The sequence below is a fragment of the Amaranthus tricolor genome, chromosome 8 (assembly GCF_026212465.1).
Source record: "Amaranthus tricolor cultivar Red isolate AtriRed21 chromosome 8, ASM2621246v1, whole genome shotgun sequence".
NCBI lineage: Eukaryota > Viridiplantae > Streptophyta > Magnoliopsida > Caryophyllales > Amaranthaceae > Amaranthus > Amaranthus tricolor.
In genome coordinates, this window is record NC_080054.1 from 29,484,230 (window position 1) to 29,505,417 (window position 21,188).

The 21,188-nt window shown below is 33.7% G+C and overlaps 2 protein-coding genes across 3 annotated transcripts; both read left to right on the forward strand.

The window, feature by feature from the left end:
• The first annotated feature begins 2,141 nt into the window (after nucleotides 1-2,141).
• Nucleotides 2,142-8,664, forward strand: LOC130821005 (trihelix transcription factor GT-4-like). The gene is made up of 5 exons (XM_057686597.1): nucleotides 2,142-2,911; nucleotides 4,495-4,533; nucleotides 5,450-5,581; nucleotides 6,258-6,482; nucleotides 6,977-8,664. Exons 1-5 carry the CDS (start codon nucleotides 2,317-2,319, stop codon nucleotides 7,195-7,197), a joined length of 1,212 nt encoding a protein of 403 aa, XP_057542580.1. The 5' UTR covers nucleotides 2,142-2,316; the 3' UTR covers nucleotides 7,198-8,664.
• Nucleotides 8,665-12,416: 3,752 nt separating this feature from the next.
• LOC130821445 (putative ABC transporter C family member 15) lies at nucleotides 12,417-20,148 on the forward strand. 2 transcript variants are annotated; one of them, XM_057687231.1, is made up of 11 exons: nucleotides 12,417-12,501; nucleotides 12,647-13,581; nucleotides 14,324-15,759; nucleotides 15,847-15,933; nucleotides 16,512-17,099; nucleotides 17,197-17,361; nucleotides 17,441-17,735; nucleotides 17,900-18,420; nucleotides 18,617-18,683; nucleotides 18,797-19,036; nucleotides 19,746-20,148. In XM_057687231.1, the coding sequence occupies exons 2-11, from the start codon at nucleotides 12,666-12,668 to the stop codon at nucleotides 19,859-19,861; spliced, it is 4,431 nt and encodes a 1,476-aa protein (XP_057543214.1). In that variant the 5' UTR covers nucleotides 12,417-12,501; nucleotides 12,647-12,665; the 3' UTR covers nucleotides 19,862-20,148. The 2 variants fall into 2 exon arrangements, with proteins under 2 accessions (XP_057543214.1, XP_057543213.1); XM_057687230.1 differs by lacking the exon at nucleotides 12,417-12,501 and having other exon boundaries at nucleotides 12,579-13,581.
• Nucleotides 20,149-21,188: the final 1,040 nt, after the last annotated feature.

Here is a 21,188-nt window from a genome sequence, read left to right on the forward strand (position 1 = left end):
TTATCAATAAAAATGTATAAAATATCATTATTAAATTCGATAGAATAACTTGGGGGACCGCATGCGTAGCAGGCGGCCCTACAACTAGTTGATAAAAGAATAATAAAGATAAGCATTATTCATTATTACTAGAATAAGAAAATTGTATTCCATTCAAATCAGATTATGTATCGGTTGAAGTTTTTGAGAAGTCTGAGTTCGATTCTCATTGCCTTATCCCCCAATTATCTCATTCTCTCAGCCTATCCGATACCAAATAAAAGAAAAATGTATTTCCATAGAACAATTAACTTATGCAAAAGTAACTACCAAAAACATCATCAATACTTATACAAAATTGTAAAATGGACTAATTTGGCTGTGATTTCTTGCCAAATATCTTCAAGACCTTTTCTTGCAGTTTTTTGATTGCAGATTTGTTCCCAACCTTCTTGTCATCATCTTTCGCCGACGTTGGATCTGGGTTGTTGTTGTCCCATTGATCAGCCCAAGTTGGTGCAGATTCCATGTTTCCGTTTGAATATTTTGGAGAATCAATTAAACAATTATGTATCATTTAACCAAATTTAGTTTATAGGGTTATTTTTCGCCTAATTATTACCTCCTTTCAGCCTATTTTATAATTAAAAAAATAATTAGATGTTGAAAATGTGTTATGCTCTCTATTCTGTAATTAAAAAACTAAATTAGGTGTTGAAAATGTGTTATGCTATAAATTGGTTGATTCTGTCTGTATCATGTCATTGACTTGATGGTGTGTTTTTTGTTAAGTATAATTTAATCTCAAATAAGAATAACTATTTTGAGAGTATCTAATATTCACCTCGTACACGCTATCCCAAAAAATATTTACCTTATATACAACATTTACCTTAATATTTGGAGAAAGATTAGGAATTGAACATATATACTCGTGACAATTAGACCAAAAAATAAAAGATCTCTTTATTATAAAAAAAAAGAGAATAATTTTTCAAAATATGATTTTATTACAAAAATAGTGAAAAAAATACGAAGTAAAACTCAAAAAAGTAATGCCACATGCAACACAAAACAAAAGCTATACTTTACAACATCTATATGAACAGAACACCCACTTTCTGTAAAGAGTTGCGTAAAATCACTTTTCATATGTCAGAGGACGATACCAAAGGAGAAACAACTAAACAAAACAAACAACAAACAATACAGAAAGCCTAAATGCTAGGAAAACCAGCAAAGGAAAAAAATGAAAGGCAAGAAAATAGATGGCGCCAAAGAGTTATCTCCATTTTCATATCTATCACTAAGGTTAGATATGCATCGAAATTACATATAGAAAAAATGTTTCAATATCAATAAAATAATTTGCTCAGGAGGTGCTTTAATTGCAATGCAGGTGCCTACATGAAACAAAAGAACGAAAATATTGCCCATGAAAATTTTTATCGGTATGTTTTCTTCTAAATGAAGATCTATTGTGTACATGATTCAGACCAGCAATTTCCTTGATAATATAGCCTTAGCTACATAATCTAATGCTCTTGGCTATCATCTCACCTGTCCGTCTGTGTAACAGTAAGTGTACAAATGCTGCTTTATACATGTTGGGTTACCTCTTCTCGTGCATGTATGCATTGTTTAGACTCATTTTCTTAATTTCATCCCTTAAATTTAGAGCATGTAATAGAAAGACATTGACGACCAATTTGGCAATGCTAAATCAAACTTTCCTTGTTTAATAGGCATTTAACTTCAAGAATATATACATTTATATAGTTATTTTTTATCAAAAATATTGATATAGTAAGTAATTTGAAATGATTAAATAAAAAAATATAATAAGTAGAAAAGGAGGAAGTACAAAATTTTTATTATGTTCACTAGTCACTCCCTCATCTATAAGAATAGGAATATAGTACTAGTGAGTAGGTGTTTGTTTAATTTATCGTGTTTATTTTGGGTATTTCGGGTCAGTAGTTTGAAATCAGGTTTTGTATCTATATTGTTTTTTATACAATTATAAATCATTTTTAAAGTCGGCTTAAATCGAATTTCATTATAAAATCAAGTAAAATTTAAATCATTGAATCTATTTTTACTACATTGGTCTAACTCTAAACTTAAGAATCTAGATTCTAGATTACAAGACTACACCATCGGTCATCAGTTCATCACCCCAAAAATACCCAAAAAGATGCTGAAATTCCTAAAATCCTTAATTCGCCCGAATTTCATCGCAAAATTCACAAATCCCCTCAAACCCTAATTCCCAAATTTCCCTCTTTATAAAACACTGCTTACACTGTCACTCAAACTAAAAACCCATCAAAAGCCATGTACATTTCAGACACAAATCACAATCCCACCACAACAACAACACCAACAAAACCCCAATCATCATCCATTGAATTCTCAGATGGTGATCACCATAACCCACATGACATGATGATTGAAGTGGTCACCACCCACCACCATCATGACCACCATAGATTACCCACCACAGGAACAACGTCATCTGGCCCGAAGAAGCGGGCTGAGACATGGGTTCAAGACGAAACCCAAAATTTGATCACATTAAGGAGAGAAATGGACTCACTATTCAACACTTCTAAATCTAATAAGCATTTATGGGAACAAATTTCGGCAAAAATGAGGGAAAGAGGGTTTGATAGAAGCCCAACTATGTGTACTGATAAGTGGAGGAATTTGCTTAAGGAATTCAAGAAAGCAAAACAACAATTGGGTAATGGTTGTAACGGAAATGGGTCTGCTAAAATGTCTTATTATAAAGAAATTGAAGAAATTATAAGGGAAAGGAATCGGTGTTCTTCTTCTTCTAATGTGGCTGGATATAGAAGTCCTAGTCATAATAATGGTGGTGTTAATCATTCTTCTAAAGATGATCCTTTCTTGCAGTTTTCTGATAAAGGTTTGTGCTCTTTTTTTTTGTTGGGATTGATTGTGATTTGTGAATTTGCTTGTGGGTGTTTTTCAATCTTTAATTTGATTTGTTTTTGATATTGGGTTCAATTATTAGAATTTTGGCGCAAGTCTAAATTTATGCCATTTTTGCTATTGTTTTTGTTATAGTTGTGTGAATTACATGTGAAAATTTTGTTTAGGGTATTTGTGTTTGTGCATTTTCTTTGAAAATTGAAGCAATTTTGCTGTTTGTATATTTGTTGAGGCAATTTGTTGTTTGTATGTGTGTTAATGTAGTGATTTCTATGATTCATACATAAATCTTTCCACTTGTTTGCTTCCATTATGTGGTGTTAGATCTGATCATGGGATTTTTTCAATGAGTGTTTGACTGTGGATAGAAATTGGTGTTATTGTTAAGAAGCTAACCTTCCTTATGCAAAATAGATTTTAAGAGTGGAGTATAATAGAAAGAGGGTTTACAAGGGTGGAATGGAACGATAGGTCTAGAAAAAGAGCAAATGAAGATGGCTGGGATAAGGAAGTAACTTGTTTTGTGTTATCGATCCAACAATAACAATAATGCCAAAGACTTGATACCAATAGTATGAGATTGTCTCCTTGAACTAAAACAAAAATTTGATGCTAATAAGGATCATCTACATATATTTTCTTGGATTAATTTCTATTTATTTTCACAATCTTATAATCCTAATTCTTCATGCCATTTGTCCCTCTGGTCATTTTTGGCCACTTCTTTAGCCTTCCACTTATAAGTTTGTCAAAGTATAGCCTTCCGCTTTTGTAACTGGTGCATTATTTGATTTTCTTTGCACGTGACCAAATGAACGTAAGTGTTTTTCACGTGTTGTCTTCAATATATACAACTTTAAGATCCTTCCTTATGTCTTCATTTCCAATTTTATAGGGTATGTCTACTCTTTCTTATAAGATAACGCATCTTTTTTTACAATAATTTAAGCCCATCATTCTAACTCATATAGTTAGTAGTGCTAGTCTAATGGTAGTTCGTAAAAGGACACTTTGCTAGATCTTTTCCTTCAACCTTAGTGGCACACCTGTGTGCATTATATTGCAATCTTAACTCTTCATTTGATCCATCAACATTGAATTATACCTAACATCTTGAATCCTTGATCAATATGCCCGTTATAGGAAAAAATTGGGCCAAGTTATTTGAACACTTACTTGAGATGAGCTCCTTCATATCTAGTTTGATAACACCTTTTCTATGATCCTCCATGCCATATTGACTTTTCATATGCCCTGTCTTACTTTGACTGAGTTTAAACTCTTTTGATTTTAACATTTGTCTCCACTACTCTAAATTAGCATTGATCCCATCTCATCCACTAATATGAATATACGATGACATCTTTAGACTGCATCTTGAATAATGATTAATTGAGGTCGACACTGTCTTGACCTCTTATGCTTAGCTTGAGTCCTTCACATTGGAGTAAAGGATATTGTGGTACTTTATATTATCATTATATTTTATGGTACCTTGCTATCAAGTTTCATTTTCCCCCTTGTAAGTTGTAACTCTTAAGCTGATTGTGATTGCAGGTATTGATGATGCGACTATTTCTTTTGGACCCATTGAAGGTACAAATGCCAAAACCTTATACCTGGAATTTTAATCGAGACTATGAATTTTTGGAAACATTAAAATAGCTGAAAACCATCAATGTGTGATAACTACGGTGGGTGGGTGGCACGCCTTATAGAGTTCAGAATAGTTGGTTTAAAGTCCTTGTTAGGTGAAAGAGGGAAAGGACATGAATGGTCAATTTACATTCATTTTCAGGGCTAAGCTCACTAGGAGACTAATTAAACATCCATGCTGATAGCTAACATCTCATGAAGAAAGATTGTCATATTCATTTTCCACGTCTTGCCTTCGTATCTACATTATCTATTCTTTAATGCAGTCATCAGTGCCTAATAACACCTTTTTGCTACCTCCTATACACCTGTATCATCATTTTCATACGCCTTATCAAGGATGCCATCTTTTGTTAATCATTGTGTTATCTGGGCGATAAAATTTCTAATGATACTGAACTGATTTGAAGGAAAGAGGACGTATGATTGTAGATTTCTACTTTTCCCTGGTGGTTGGTAGATCATTGCATTACTTCACAAACAGCTATCTTATAATCTAAGATTGAGAATGCACCATTGTTGGAAAAAGCATTCTCTATTTTAACAAATTTGGAGAGGAAATCTTTACAGTTCAATAATTCTGTGACTTACTAAGTACCGATGTAAAGTGATAGAAGGAAGAAGAAAGTCGTGGAGTGATTTATGTAAATGTGAAAAATAAAGACAAGGAGTTCTTCACTATATTGATATTATTCTTTTGCCCCTTCTTCCTTTCTTTTCCTTTTTACACCTGCATTTCTAATGGATGCCTTCTATTGCTCAACGATCAACTTTATTGTCATTTAATTGCTTTTAAAATCTGTTTTAGTTGGTCTTTAAAGTACATTAGTTTTTTTTCCCCACTTTTCTGTAACAGATAATGGAAGGACAGCATTGAACTTGGAAAGGAGTTTGGATCACGAGGAGCATTCTCTTGCCATCACCGCTGCTGATGCTGTAGCTGGTGGAGGTGTTCCCCCATCATTTTGGCGTGAGACTCCTGGGAATGGTGAGCATGTCTATACTGAAGGATATGTGCTTAAAACTGTTTGTAATTCATACTTCTATCTATTGTTCTGATATTTGTGTGATTGTTGTGAAGTTCTGTCATGGAGTAAGTTTTAATAATAGGAATATGATTACCATATTGCAGTTCGAGGTTCTCTTTCACATTTACCCTTCTCCACTTGGTGCAAATTTTATTTTGTTTGGTTGAAAATTTGAGATACAATGGTGTGCTTAGCTTCTCGTGTTGAAATTTATTCCAATATTTCTCGTATTGCAAAGATCTATGTAGCCGAGACTCATATTGAAGTGATAAGCACGGACAATACGTGGATGTTGTGCTTTAACCCATTAGGATATATTGTGTGCAATTTGATAACTAGACATAATGCTTTAAAATGTGGGTTTAGGTACCATCTCATGTCATTTTACACTAATGTTTAATACTCCTATCTTTTATGCAAGAATGATGAGTATAATATTAAGTATAAAATATGCTTTAAAATTGTTTTATAAGCTTTTGAGCAAAAACGTGCATAATAAAACATGTTACTTTACCTACGTGGTTTGTTATAAACAATTCTGGTATTTTAGTAGGCACGTTTTTTCCGACTATGCTGTTTGTTAAGAACTTTAATATTTTTCGGTGGGTGTCAAATGTCGATTTGTTACTTTCACAGGTGACGGCACCAACTCTTATGGCGGGAGAGTTATAACTGTTAAATGGGGAAATTATACCAGAAGGATTGGTGTAGATGGCACGGCCGAGGCTATCAAGGATGTGATCAGATCTGCATTTGGGTTAAGGACAAAGCGTGCATTTTGGTTGGAGGATGAGTATCAGGTTGTTCGTCCTCTGGACAGAGACATGCCTCTAGGCACTTATGCTCTCCACCTTGATGAAGGTATATGTTACGTTACTTTTCTTAGTAATTTGTGTTTGATACTATTACTCGGTGCACAACCATTTATTTAACCCAGCATGTCTCCGGAGCATATTGCAAAAACAAGGCCGCATCGTCTCGGCCGCGCTGTAAAGGTTTTTCGATATTACCCGAAGTGTAAAAAACTGCGTTTAAGGTTGATGCAAAGGATATTTCATGCTTTGGCTGATATTTGGCGGTACGACAACTGCATCATTCTTATTACCACTTCACTGTGTCGTTACCAGAGTCGTGACCGTTACCGCATTGCACTATGTCTGGGGTTGAATGTTAAGGCTAATTACTCTGTAGGCTCAACCTGCATTTCCCATTGATTGTTCTGTTTAAGCCGTTCGTGCTGCTGAATATTTAGTATGAAAATTTACTTAGCATAAGTTACCAAATGGACTTGTATTGTTCTTCCTTTTGTCCGATTTAAAGGCTAGCAAACCTTGCATCAATTTCTTTGGTTTCAGGTGTGACTATAAAATTGTGCCATTACGAGGAGTCGAAACACATTTCATATCCCAGTCCGACAATATCCCACACTGAAGAGAAAACATTTTACACGAAGGATGATTTCCGCGAGTTTATGCATCGTTGTGGTTGGTCATGTCTCCGTGAGTTGAATGGGTACAGGAATATTGATAATTTGGATGATCTTCGGCCAGATGCTTTGTATCGAGGTATCGTTTGAGAAATCTTGAGCTGGTAAATCTCTCATTTTTCTCCGTTCTATAACTTATGTACAGAACTATAGACAGGTTGCCTAAATTGGCAAATGTATATATACATTTCCAATTCCTTTTGCAATGGAATAATCAGCCTTTTTACAGTTTCGCAAATGTATATAGGTTCAAGCCTCGAATTCTATCCATACTAAAGGTTTGATCTAGAATTTTTTCAATCCTGTGGATCCGAGTTGAATTCATCTATATAAAATATAACCCTTACCTTGAGTTCTCAAAACTTAACACTCAGAAGACTGTCTCTATTCTCGCCCTTTCTTGTCTTGTAAAATCCCATTGCCGAATAGCAAAAGCCCGAAAGCATAATATGCACTCCGGACACACCTTCATAACTACAAATGAGGAGATCGGTTATAGTCCCCCATGTAATACTCTGACTGCCCTATGAGGTGGTTATTCCTACATGGGTCATAGAAGGTATAGCGAACATATCCATTCCTTATTGAACTTACTTTTCATTGATGTATCATATCATCGAGATTCAACTCAAATCACGATGTCTTTTTCTTGTTCTTGAATGGGTCTCTTGAAATTTCTAGGTTTATGCTCTACTCCGATTAACGATCTGCCTGATTTTGATTTGCCCATATAGAACAAATGTTTCAAATTCCAATACTTTTTTTTGTACCACAATGGATCAAAAACAGGGTCGTTTTGTTTTATTGATATATGATCTTGTGAGTTGTATTGCTGAGTTTCAAACTTTTATCCTTCATTATGGTTAATTTATCCAAGTACATGTTATATTTACCATGCAATGTTATTGAGTGTTCTTTTGGTCAGGGCCGGCCTAGAGGGGTGGGGAGACGGGTAGTTGCGCTGGGCCTATTATTTATACATTAAAAACAGTATTAGTGAGCCATGCTAGTTTTCTCATGAATCTCATTGTACAATTACTTTTATGCTTTATGCTGTTTAACGTTTTTTATTGTACATCGCATACCTTTTTTTTTTTCCAAGTCTAGCATTTGCTTTTTTACACTATTTATCTCTTACTCTTAATTTGTATTTTATTATTAATCTACAAGTTAAAACATAGTCAGGTGGGATCTTGTTTGATTCGTCTCAAAGCAAAGATTATCAATATTAACTTTTCATAATTTTTAATTATGCATAATTAGAGATATTAATGATTGAATAAATGTATTGGATAGAGGGTGTAAAACAAATGGGATAATGAATTGGAGGGAATATATTTGATATTTCATTTAGATCCACACATAATTGTGATAAGGTGAACCAAATGGAATATTTGTGAACACTATTGGTATTTGGTATTATACATTAAATATGGGTAGAAAAAAGACCTTTTCCACTAGAAATTAAAGTTAGTGGAAGAAGCAAAGCAAAGAAAAAGTTTTTGTATCTCTTATGAACGTGATGCCAAACAAGTCCAATGACAAAAAAAAAATAAATTAGGCACATGATGAGCACACTTCAACAATGTCTTGGCTTTCACTATCCACACTCACTTTTAACCACCTCATGCTTATTAAGAAGGTGCTTCAACATTATTGGCATTAGCTTTAGGGGTTATGTTCACCTTTACAATTCATAAAAATTCATATGAATAAAAAAAATAATTTAAGTCAGAGTCTATTTAGATTATGGCTGACTGTGATTGGATCAAAAACACTACACACCGTGCATAACATATAACACAAAAAAATGTTAATCAAATTAGCTCAGCACCCCTATAAAAATGAATGTTCAACACATCATATACTATAATATTTTAAATCTTCCACCAAGCAACAGGGGCGAAGCCATTATTTGAAATTAGGGGGAGCAAATAGTCGATATACTTTAGCAAATTATTTATTATATTAGAAGTAGTTATATTATGAATTTTTTAAAAATTATATAGACTGAAAATAAGAGATGTTCAAAACTGACATGATGACCCGATATTTACACGTCCTTGTAATTGAATCCGATTTGATCCGACTTAAAAACAGGATTTACAATTATGTAAATATCTATATGGACACAAAATCCAATTTTGAACCGACCCGAAACACCTAATTCGAAATCAACCCCATAAACAGAATAAACACCTTTATAGAAAATCAACTTGAATGAGTTGAAACTTCTCTTTTGAAAAAACCAAGTGTTTCTTGACACTATTATTCATCTACTAATTAAGTCTCTAAAAAAATACTACTTATTAAAATTAAGATAACAAAAATATAAATACATGCATTAAAAAGGGTGAATGTAAAATTATGAAAGATAAAAAGTAATCACATTATAATATATATTTATTAGTTTATTAAAGAATAGCTTCTTTATAATTATCTTTTTTGAAAAAAAAGTGTTTTTGACTCTTAATATTAGCCTACTAAGTCTCAAAAAAAAATACAACTTAATAAAATTAAGATAATAAAAATATAAACACACTTTAAGAAAGGGTGAATGTAAAATTATAAAAACATAAAGTAATGACAATATAATAAAAGTTTATTAAAAAAATATTTGTTTACATTAGTGTTTGATCCCTTAACCTTAAGTTACGAATGTATTTCTCTAACCATTGAGCTGTAATAAATTTTTTTTTTATTTTTACACTGTTTAAACTATGTATCATTTATATATTAGTAAGAAGATCAAAGCTAAAAATCTAAAAAATCGCATTTTTAACAAGGGGAGTCGACCTCCCCCGGCCCCCACGTAGCTTCGCCCCTACCAAGCAATACTCTGCAAATAAGCTAGGATTAGGGAAATTGAATTGACAAGATATAAATAGGGTAAATAATAATAAAAATACATATTCATTATACTACCTCCATTCTAAATAACCAAATAAATATATATTGACCTATAATGTAATCCAATACATTTCTTTAATTGTCAATTATTTTTTGTTGTGTACTTTAAGTTTCTTTTCTATTACATACATTTAATTCATTCTAACTTTGATCAATTTATTTAGTGTAACACTTAAGTTCATCTTTGGTATGTTCAATATACAATAATAATAACTGATTTTTGTTTTATGATATTTCGATAATTCTGTACAGTTCAATTTAATTTGTTATATTTATTTTGATTCAGTTCAATTATTGTTACTATTAACGTTGTTGTTGTTGGATGTTGTTGTTCCTTATTAATTTATTGCTTATATTTTAGTTATCTTTTTTATCTAAGAAAGCATTTGTTAAGAAACGACTCAATTAAAAACTTATGTTCATTGTTATTTATATTAATCACGTCGACAATCATGAGATGACCTAGTAACCGAAAATTTTCACTTCCATCATTATGACCAGAGTATAATTTCACTGAATACAAAAATGACTATTCTTATATATATATTACTTTTTCTATCAGTTAAATTCTAACTATTTTTTATTTGTAAAAGTAAATTCCGTACAAATGGAAGAGGGAAGTATTATTGATCTCCCTTGTCTCAACTTCATCCACAAGATCCTCAATTCAACAATTTATATAATCATAGCCCTATTCCACTAATTTCAATCATAGATCCTGAACTAAGAAGCCTTCAATAATTAAGGGACACTACCAAATGACAAGACAAATAAAGATGCACATGAATCTTAATTTTAGGACTGAACAGGTTACTAGTATTAGTCTAGGCCCCACTATATGAAGAAATATAATAATTTGATTTTTGTTATCAAATTCCACTACTCCTACTTAGGACATTTCTGTATGTAAAAACAAATTAATTAGTACTTTTATTGGACTGCAAAATTCAAAGTGTTTTAAAAGAAGACAAGACATTAATATAATTCTCTTCCCATGTGTTTGTAAAAGATCTATTATATCCAACCAACATTCCACTACTTTGGAAGCTTAACATTTAATGATTTGATTACTAAAGCTAGATAGTAGATACAACATATAATGCAAAAAAACAACAAAAAAAATAGTTAAACCCATAAACCTAAGAATATATATATACACATATATATACACACATATATATATATATATATATATACACACACACGCCCACACACACACAATTACATACACATATATATATATATATATGAACTAAGATCTCATAAATATACCTTTTAATTTCTAATCATGGGTGTTATATGTCATGAAATCAATGCAATTAAAATCGGTGATGATTGAGGCCTCTTAATATATTGAATACTCTATTATATCTTTGAAACAAAAACGATTTGAGCTAGAAGAATAGATGCAATACAAGTCATTTTCATGCTTTGTGCTGACTATTCTATTTGAAATTAGGAATAGATAAAATACGAACTCATAATCTTTCATTAGATTTATTTAACTAAAAGTGTAAATTAATAATGAAGGTCTTATAATATATTATATAATATATCTGAATCCAATGTTAAACAACATGAAGCCATAATAGGAATAGATTGGCTCTCTCCTTTGTAGCAAACTTATATTAAAAAAGGAGTAATACAATGTCATCAAAATGAAGCCATGTAGATGAAGTCGCACGTAGTAATAACACTGCAAAGTCACGGAGAACAAAAAAACAAACGGGAAATAGGAATAGAAATAAAAGAAGTACTAAAGATGTATTTCCAAATAATATGGTCCCCTACTTGTTTATATTGTCCACCTGAAATAACTTAAATTTTTAGTTTTAAGGAAGAAATATACCCTTATTGTTGGACACACAATTAATAGACTGGAAAAAAGGACAATATCTTTTCTTGGCTTTTACTTACAAATACTCTTTATTATTTGAGTTTACTATAATTTTTATTTTATTTGTCCTATTTAATTTGCTTTATTTTAATTTTATGACGATAATAGCTATATTGTTTTATTTGGTATATAAATATTTTCTTTTTTTAATATCATTCATACAATTTTAAATTTTATCTGAATTTTGCAAGCAGCAAACTCATGAAACAGAGGATCACAATGTAAAAATGTGTTAACGTGAATGCGGTAACGAAATGGTGATGCGGTGACCTAACGGGAGTAATGTGTTTATCATAATGTCTAAATACGATCTGATACGTACTAAAATGCGATTTTTGACACATGCAAAAAATATCGATTTATTTATTTTGAAAACTGCTACGATGCACCTGTATTTATTTGGTGATGAATGAATCAAAAGAGGCCATGTCAAGTTAAAGTGGCAAAATCACCAAAACACAAGCCACCATGTGTAAAGCATATATCATTCTCTTCATCATTGCATAAAGCCACATGCATTAATGTATTTTTCACCTCCCATAACCTTTGAAAACAACCAATTCCCAATTCAGCTTTGAATTAGTCAGGTATATTGTAATAAAAATCACTTTTTTTTTGTTTTTTCTTAACTTATATAAATAACCCATGTAATTAACTTTATGATTTGAACTGGGTTTTTGTTAGTTCCAAGAATTAAGCCTAAAAATGGGAAATCAATGGTCTTTTTTGCAGGTTTTCTCATCTCAACGCAATGCTACTACATCTGGGTTTTGATGTTTTTCATTGGGTTTTAGAGAGTTTTTCCATGGAAATTATTCTAGATATAGTTAATGTAGTGTTTTGTATATTGTTTTTGACATGGGTTTTGGTTGATATGTTTAACTCGAGGAATAGTACCACTAATATTGAACATTTCACGTGCACAACGACCAGTAAAACTGATATATTAGTTTATTCAGTGGGCTTTAATCTTTTGACTGTTTTTTGTAGTGCAATAATGTCTACTTTTTACTTATCTTATTGTCTATATGAGGCTTTTTGGTGCCACAAAACAATCTCATTTAGTTCAATTTCTACTACCTCAACATGGGTTTTATCCACTTTCATCCTAGTGTATTCTAGGGAGAAAATTCTCAAAGAAAACAAGAAATTACCTTTGGTTCTTATAGCATGGTGGGTGTATTCTCTTGTACATTATTTAGTTTTGATCACATTTTACATCATAACCCACTTAACATCCATAAACTTGCATACCATAGATTTTCCCAAGGTTGATTTTGTTGATTTCTTGGGTTGCCCATTATCATTTCTTCTATGCTTCAATGGTTTGTTCAATTGTAGAATGAAAAGTTCCAAACTTGAACTTAAGCAACCATTATTGCCTCATGAACAAGAGATTAGAGCCGAAAAGGTGTGTTCTCCTTACAATAGCTCAAGTTTTTGGAGCAAAATCACATTTTCATGGCTTAATCCAATGTTTAGAATTGGTAGAACTCAATTGCTTGTATTAGATGATATCCCATCAGTTCCTCTATCAGAAACTGCAGAAAATTCTTCATCTTTGTTGGAGGAATCGCTTCGAAACCAGAAAAGCAATGTGTTCTCTTTACCTAAAGCCATATTTTGCAGTATTAGGAGATCTTTACTCACCAATGCCTTCTTTGCTGGTATGTTTTCTTTGTTGTTTCATCTTGGAATCACATTGTTACAATTTTTGCCTTGAGTTGTATTTTTAATTGATTGAGTATATAGCATCATCGTGGAGTTTCAACTATTAAGCTTAAGTTTTTGGTAGCTATTGGTTGAGTTGGTTTTCTGAATTATTATCAGAAGCCAACTTGACAAAAGGTTATAATTAATTAATTCAAGTGAAAAATCTAGTGTCATGTTTGATGAGGTCATTTGTTGCATTACACTTCTAGCAAAAAAAACTCATGTGAAGGGGCGCGTGATAGAGCAAATTCAAGGGCTTCAACCAGACTTGTACAATGGGCTGGTGGTCCATCGGGCCCCTGAATCCAACTATTTAATATATGGGCTTTAGAAGGGTCAGGCCCTAAATGGATCGGATTTTTACTTTGCAGTAAATGGAGGGGGGTTGAAGATGGGCTTCAGAAGGGTCTTCTTGTTTTAATAAGAAAAAGATAAATGGGTCGGGTCGGGAAAGCCCATTTTCTATTTTATGGGCCCGATCCGATCCAGGTTCTTTCTACTAGAGCCCGACCCCACCTGTATCTGGCCCATTGCACAAACCTAGCTTCAACTTTGACTTAAGCTTTTAATTGAGTTATTTCTGACATTGATTTTTCTATATTTTTATGCTTACTCAGCTGTTTAGTTTCCATGACTATATGATAATGTTGTACATTCATGTGGTTCTGTTTTTAAGATTATGTATATTTTTCCCAGGGGCTAATACTGTTGCATCATATATGGGTCCCCTGCTTATAACCCATTTTGTTAACTATCTATCAACAAAATCTGATAACACTAGCTACCATGATGGTTTAACTCTTCCAATAGTTTTCTTCATTGCCAAATGCATTGAGTCTATATCACAAAGACAATGGTATTTTGGTGCTTCTCGAATCGGTATTCGTGTAAGGGCATCCATCATAGCCTTAGTATACAAAAAGTCTCTCAACATCAAGTTGTTTGATGTTGGGCAAGGCAATGGAAAAATCATTAATTTGATAAACGTCGATGCTGAGAGACTCGGAGACTTGTTTTTGTACATACATGGCATTTGGCTACTTCCCTTGCAAGTGTCTCTTGCCCTTATTATTCTTTATGTAAATCTCGGTCCTGCACCTGCCTTTGCCGCGCTTTCTTCCACAATTTTGGTTATGGTTTTCAACACACCATTGGCTAGTAGGCAAGAAATGCTACATTCCGAGATCATGGATGCTAAGGACTCAAGAATCAAAGCTACTATGGAAACTTTAAAGAGTATGAGAGTCCTTAAATTGCATTCTTGGGAATCTTCGTTCATCACGAAGCTTACCAAATTGAGGGAGACCGAAAAGTCATGCTTGAGCAAGTATCTATACACATCTTCTGCCGTCGCTTTTCTTTTTTGGGCCTCGCCAACTTTTGTTTCAGTTGTTACCTTTAGCGTTTGCATTTTCGTTGACACACCATTAACCTCAGGAACTGTTCTTTCTGCTCTTGCTACATTTAGAATTTTGCAAGAGCCTATATATAACCTGCCCGAACTTATCTCAATGATTGCACAAACACGGGTATCAGTTGCTCGACTCGAGAGCTTCCTAAGCGATGAAAACGAGTTGAAATTGCTAGCATACCGGAAATTTAGAGCCTCTAATCTTGCAATCGATATTGAGTGCGGAGAATATTGTTGGGAAACAAGCAATCCTTATGGTAGGAAACCGACAATTAGCTTAAGCGACCAGCTTAAAATCGAAAAGGGTTGCAAAGTAGCGGTTTGTGGGTCAGTTGGTTCGGGAAAATCAAGCTTACTTTGTAGTATCCTTGGTGAAATCGCACGAATATCCGGTAGGGAGATTAAGGTGTATGGAGAAAAAGCATATGTTCCTCAGAATTCATGGATCCAAACAGGTACAGTTCGGGATAACATATTGTTTGGGAAGGATATGAATAAGGCAATTTATGAGGAGGTTCTAGAAGCGTGTGCTCTGAACAAGGATCTTCACATGTGGACTGACGCTGATATGTGCATAGTAGGAGAGCGAGGGATCAATTTAAGCGGAGGTCAGAAACAACGGATTCAGCTTGCTAGGGCGATATATAGTGATGCTGATGTTTATTTCCTCGACGATCCATTTAGTGCTGTCGATGCGCATACTGGTGCACACCTGTTCAAGGTATGGTTTTATACAGCTGTCTTGAATCATTATTTGTTGACATGTATGTGTAATTGTCTTATGGATTGTGTAAGTTGACATATGCAGAAGGCTCTTATGCAAAAGCTGTCAGGGAAAACTGTCGTATACATAACCCATCAGCTCGAATTCTTGCGTGCTGCAGACATTGTTCTGGTAACTATGCTTACATACAATAACCAATTTTATACCGGAATTTGTTTTCTTATACGGTATTTCATTACCCAATGCCATTAACTGGCTCCCACCAAGCAGTGTCATTCCTTACTTTTTGTAGGTGCTAGGCAAAATAATAAACATGGGCCCTTCCTATAAAAGATCGTATCTAGTCTTTAATAAGCACTTGAAAAAATAACAGAGACGAATCCCTTTATATGAAGTTATTATCATTGTAAGTGTAGACGTGTCATATAAAACTTAATTGATTATATTAGGATAAATAAATATTATGTAAATGTCAAATTTGTCAATAGTTCATGCTTATGACATAGGGCACCCTAGAAATTAGGCTCTGTATGTATGTTAGGCCCTGGGCGGTGGCATTCCTAGCCTACCCTCTAGAATGGCCCTGCCACCTAGGAATGGTTCGGTGGTTTAAATGTGCGCAGCTTTACCTTTGTTAGTGCTTACAAAAAGGTTGTAACTTGTTTGTAATTGACCCTTGGTAGCAAACATCATTTGCAACTTTCTGTGAAAAATTGTATAGCTTATTGTTTATTGCATAACATACATAGGTGATGAAAGACGGTAGAATTATTCAATCAGGAAGATACGAAGATTTGATTACATACCCAGATGGGGAACTCGTCAAACAAATGGAAGCCCATAAAAAATCACTAGAACAAGTAAATGCCAATGACACAAATGCAAGATTATCCTCAGTTACTCAAGCTGAACTTATAGAAGAAGATTTTTCATGCTCTATTCAGTATGATAAACTAGCCAAAACTAACGAAGAGGAAGCGGTAAGAGGACGAGTGAATTGGAACGTATATTCTACTTTCATCACAGCTGCATATGGAGGAGCTCTGGTTCCTGTCATCCTACTTTGCCAGATTCTTTTTCAAGGACTGCAAATAGGGAGCAATTACTGGATCGCTTGGGCAACCGAGGAGGAGGATCGAGTTAGCCATCGAGAACTGATGGCATATTTTGTTTTGATATCTGGTGGAAGTTGTGTCTTCATATTAGGGAGGACGGTTTTTCTTTCGACTATAGCGATCGAGACTGCTCAACAGATGTTCCTCGGTATGATCAAATCAGTTTTCCGTGCTCCTATATCTTTTTTCGACTTCACACCATCTAGTCGAATAATCAGCAGGGTAATGCATGGAGCTATCAAATAGTTATTGTCATAACATATATACTTTCTTGGGTTTTCAGCCTTCGTTTCTAACTTTTCGTGCGCCTTTTTTGCAGTCATCTACTGATCAAAGTACTGTCGATATGGACATTCCCTATAGATTGGCCGGTCTAGTTTTCGCTCTGATTCAGCTACTTAGTATAATTCTCCTCATGTCCCAGGTTGCATGGCAAGTCTTTCTGATTTTTGTTGCTGTATTCGCCATCTCTTGTTGGTATCAGGTGAGGAGAACACACGAACTCATTAGCCTAAGACGGTTTTTTCTTGGTATATTGTGATGATTTCGGCAATCTAATACAGGCTTATTACATAAGTACTGCACGAGAGTTGGCTAGGATGGTAGGGATTCGAAAAGCTCCTATTCTTCACCATTTTTCCGAAAGTATGGTGGGTTCTTCAACTATCCGATGTTTCAATCAAGAGGGTCGTTTTTACGAAAAACTTATCGGTTTGGTGAATGATTATTCTCGAGTTACATTCCACAACATTGCTGCTATGGAATGGCTTTCTACGCGAATCAACTTTTTGTTCAACTTGGTCTTCTTCATTGTTCTAGTTATCTTAGTTATGTTGCCAAGATTGGCCATCGATCCAAGTAAGCTTTGTTGCTTCTCGACAATATAGCGTATCTTAGAAATACAACCAAAAGCTTAATATAATGGTTGTAGCACCAGGATATGTTATATACTCGATCATTAATACTTATATTATGTTTATTAAGCCCGCTAACTTATTCTCAATCTTTCAATATTTACTTAGGCTTGGGGGGTCTAGCCGCCACATACGGACTAAATATGACCGTTCTACAAGCTTGGATAATATGGAACTTGTGTAATGTAGAAAACAAAATGATATCAGTCGAAAGGATTCTCGACTTTTCGCGACTTCCAAGTGAAGCGCCTTTAGTTATAGAAGATTGTAGGCCAGAATCAGATTGGCCGAGTGAAGGGTTTATCGAATTCGAGAACTTGCATGTCCGGTATTCCCCTGCTCTGCCCATGGTGCTTAAAGGCATCACCTGCACCATACCTTCCAAGATGAAAGTTGGAGTCGTTGGAAGGACGGGCAGTGGAAAGTCTACTCTCATACAAGCCCTTTTCCGGGTGGTTGAGCCTGCACAAGGGCGTATTCTTGTTGATGGACTTGATATCGGTACATTAGGTCTGCAAGATTTGAGATCCAAGCTGAGTATTATACCACAAGACCCTACACTGTTCCAAGGTACTGTGAGGGCTAATCTCGACCCAATGGAGGAGCATTCCGATCAAGAGATATGGGAGGTATATACATCATGTTGTTATAATAGTGGAAATATATGCTGCGGTTTTGACCCCACGCACTTGTGATAGCAGCAGATGGGGTTTATTTGCTGCTCCGGTTTAAAACCGCAGTATAAAAGTGGGTTATATGCTGCGGTTCTCCACGATTACTGAGAATCGAAAAAAGGACTAATCTTTTTATCATGCAATTGTGCAGGTACTCAATAAGTGTCATGGCCTTGCTAGTATTATAAGGCGAGATGAAAGACTTCTTGATGCACCCGGTATGATAAACCATTCTATTTCCGGCCTTTTCAAATCAAACCTGATCATAAAAACTGGAGAATTAACTAAGTGCGCAGAGTGTTTTCTCATTAGAAGTTTTTGATTGTGGCAGTAGCAGAAGATGGAGAAAACTGGAGCGTAGGACAACGACAGTTAGTTTGTCTGGCAAGGGTGCTACTCCAAAGGCGGAGAATCCTCGTCTTGGATGAAGCTACAGCATCAGTCGATACAGCAACTGATAATATAATTCAAAAGACGGTTAGAGAAGAAACAAGCGAGTGTACTGTCATTACTGTCGCACACAGAATACCAACTGTCATCGACAACGACCTTGTCTTGGTTCTCGACCAAGGTGAATTTATATCTTCGGATGTTACTATTAATTTTCGTTCCTATAGCATGTTATGGTTCTCGGGGTCTCATTGCTACAACCTTCTTATCTGTTTTGATAAAGGTATGGTATGCCGTATGCATCATACTATCTCCGTCCCTTTGGGATTTGCTCCTTAAATGGACATATGTGATATGTCATAGGTAGGGGTGTTCAATGGGCCGGATAAGGGGCCTTTAAACATAATATGGGTTTTACATGGGCAAAACATTGAAAGCCCCAGCCAGCCCCTTTTTATTGCTAAAAATATTTTAATCCCCACTTATCAATTTATACAATTAAATTATCATTTATAATAATTAAATTGAAAAAATATTAATAATCTCCATTGACATTGTCATTTATAATATTTAAATTATATGTTAATTATGTTATTTACAAAGCCCTTCTAAAAACGGGCCGGATAAGGGCTCAAAATGGGACCTGACCCATTGAACACCCCCTATCTTACAACCTATCTATAATTTTGTTATAATCACAAAGAACATTGTGTCAAGACATGTGCAATACTATCACATGATTCACTATCAAAAAAGCAAATTGTGGTCAGTTTTGAACTATTTCAGAGTCATTTTGAGTAAATAAAAAATTCAAAAGGCGAATTAACTGGCGAATTATGTTACACTGTAATTGTTTACATCTATCATAACATAATTACTGATAAATGCAGGCAAGATCGCGGAGTATGACTCTCCGGCTGAATTGTTGAAAGATAGCTCTACCGCGTTTTCAAAATTGGTGAACGAATTCCTGAGTAGATCATCTAAACATTTCAATGAGACATAGGAACAAACGATAACCACGAATGACTTAACGTCCTTACGATCACTCTTTCGACATCATGACTGATTCGAGTTTTCAAGAAGAGCGAAAAGTAGCATAGGCTCTGAAGTGTAATGTGTACATATGTAGTTCTTGATCCTGGATCTTACACAAGTAGAAAGGAAATTAATTGATTTTTGTAGTTTTCAATATTTAGTCATGTAATATGAGTACTAAGAAGAATGTGCCCATTCATGCTTTACTTTTTTTTATTGTAAATAATATATATTTTATGAAATTTTTATGCCACCTATGATTATAAAGGTGTTCATTCCGGTTATTGGGTTAATTTCGGGTTGGATGTTTCAAGTCGGTTTTAAATCGGATTTTTTGTCGATATTGTTTTTTACATAATTGTAAATCATTTTTGTAGTCGGGTCAAATAGTGTTTGATTATAAGGTCTGGTATATTTCGGATCATCGAATCTATTTTGAACACCTCTACCTATGATGAATAACCTTATTCGTGTTAATATCCATTCAAAGATTACTTAACATAAAATATGCTTAACTGTGGAGTATTTTGCAGATCAATTTTTTCAAAAAGCAAATAGATCTTGTTGATATAAATAGTAATATAATTAACTTGCCTTTTTCATCCTAATTCTATAAGATGGGTTTCAATTATAGTGCAAAATGAGTTTTTATTAGTTTATTTTGTGATTAACAGAGATAATTTTACTGTATAAGACAAATTAATTTGGTATACAATATATCTCTAAGTTAGCCTATCCAAATTCCAAATACTCTTTTATTAGACTTATTGCTCCATTTTTCATTTTATTCCGTTATAATGAATTGATTATAATTATTCTTTTTTTAATATTATCGTATATATTTTCACTCTTATTTATAAATACTCTACTATAAAGATCCATTATACCTAACTCTTAAAGCCTCAATAACAAGAGTAAACAAGCCAAAAAGATAGGAAGGAGGAGTGTTTGGCAAAATCATGCCTTTCCAAGACCAACAATTTTATTTAATAAACAGAATATGTAAGAATCAAACTAAAAAAAAAAGTCATGCTCTCATGCTTACAAAATTTTATTAATCTATACTAATCATCGTTGACTTTGTTAATTTATATGATTTATAAATCATAAGAAACATTATATTATTCAACTTTTACAAAAATACTTTTTTTGGTGACTCATCGTCTTATTGACTTCTTCTAATATTTTTTCTTTAATTTTCATCTACATTTAATTAATGTTTTAATCTTATTCACTTATTTATTTATTTTTTAGTGAAATTTATATTATTAATTTTATGATTTACTCACTTTTTT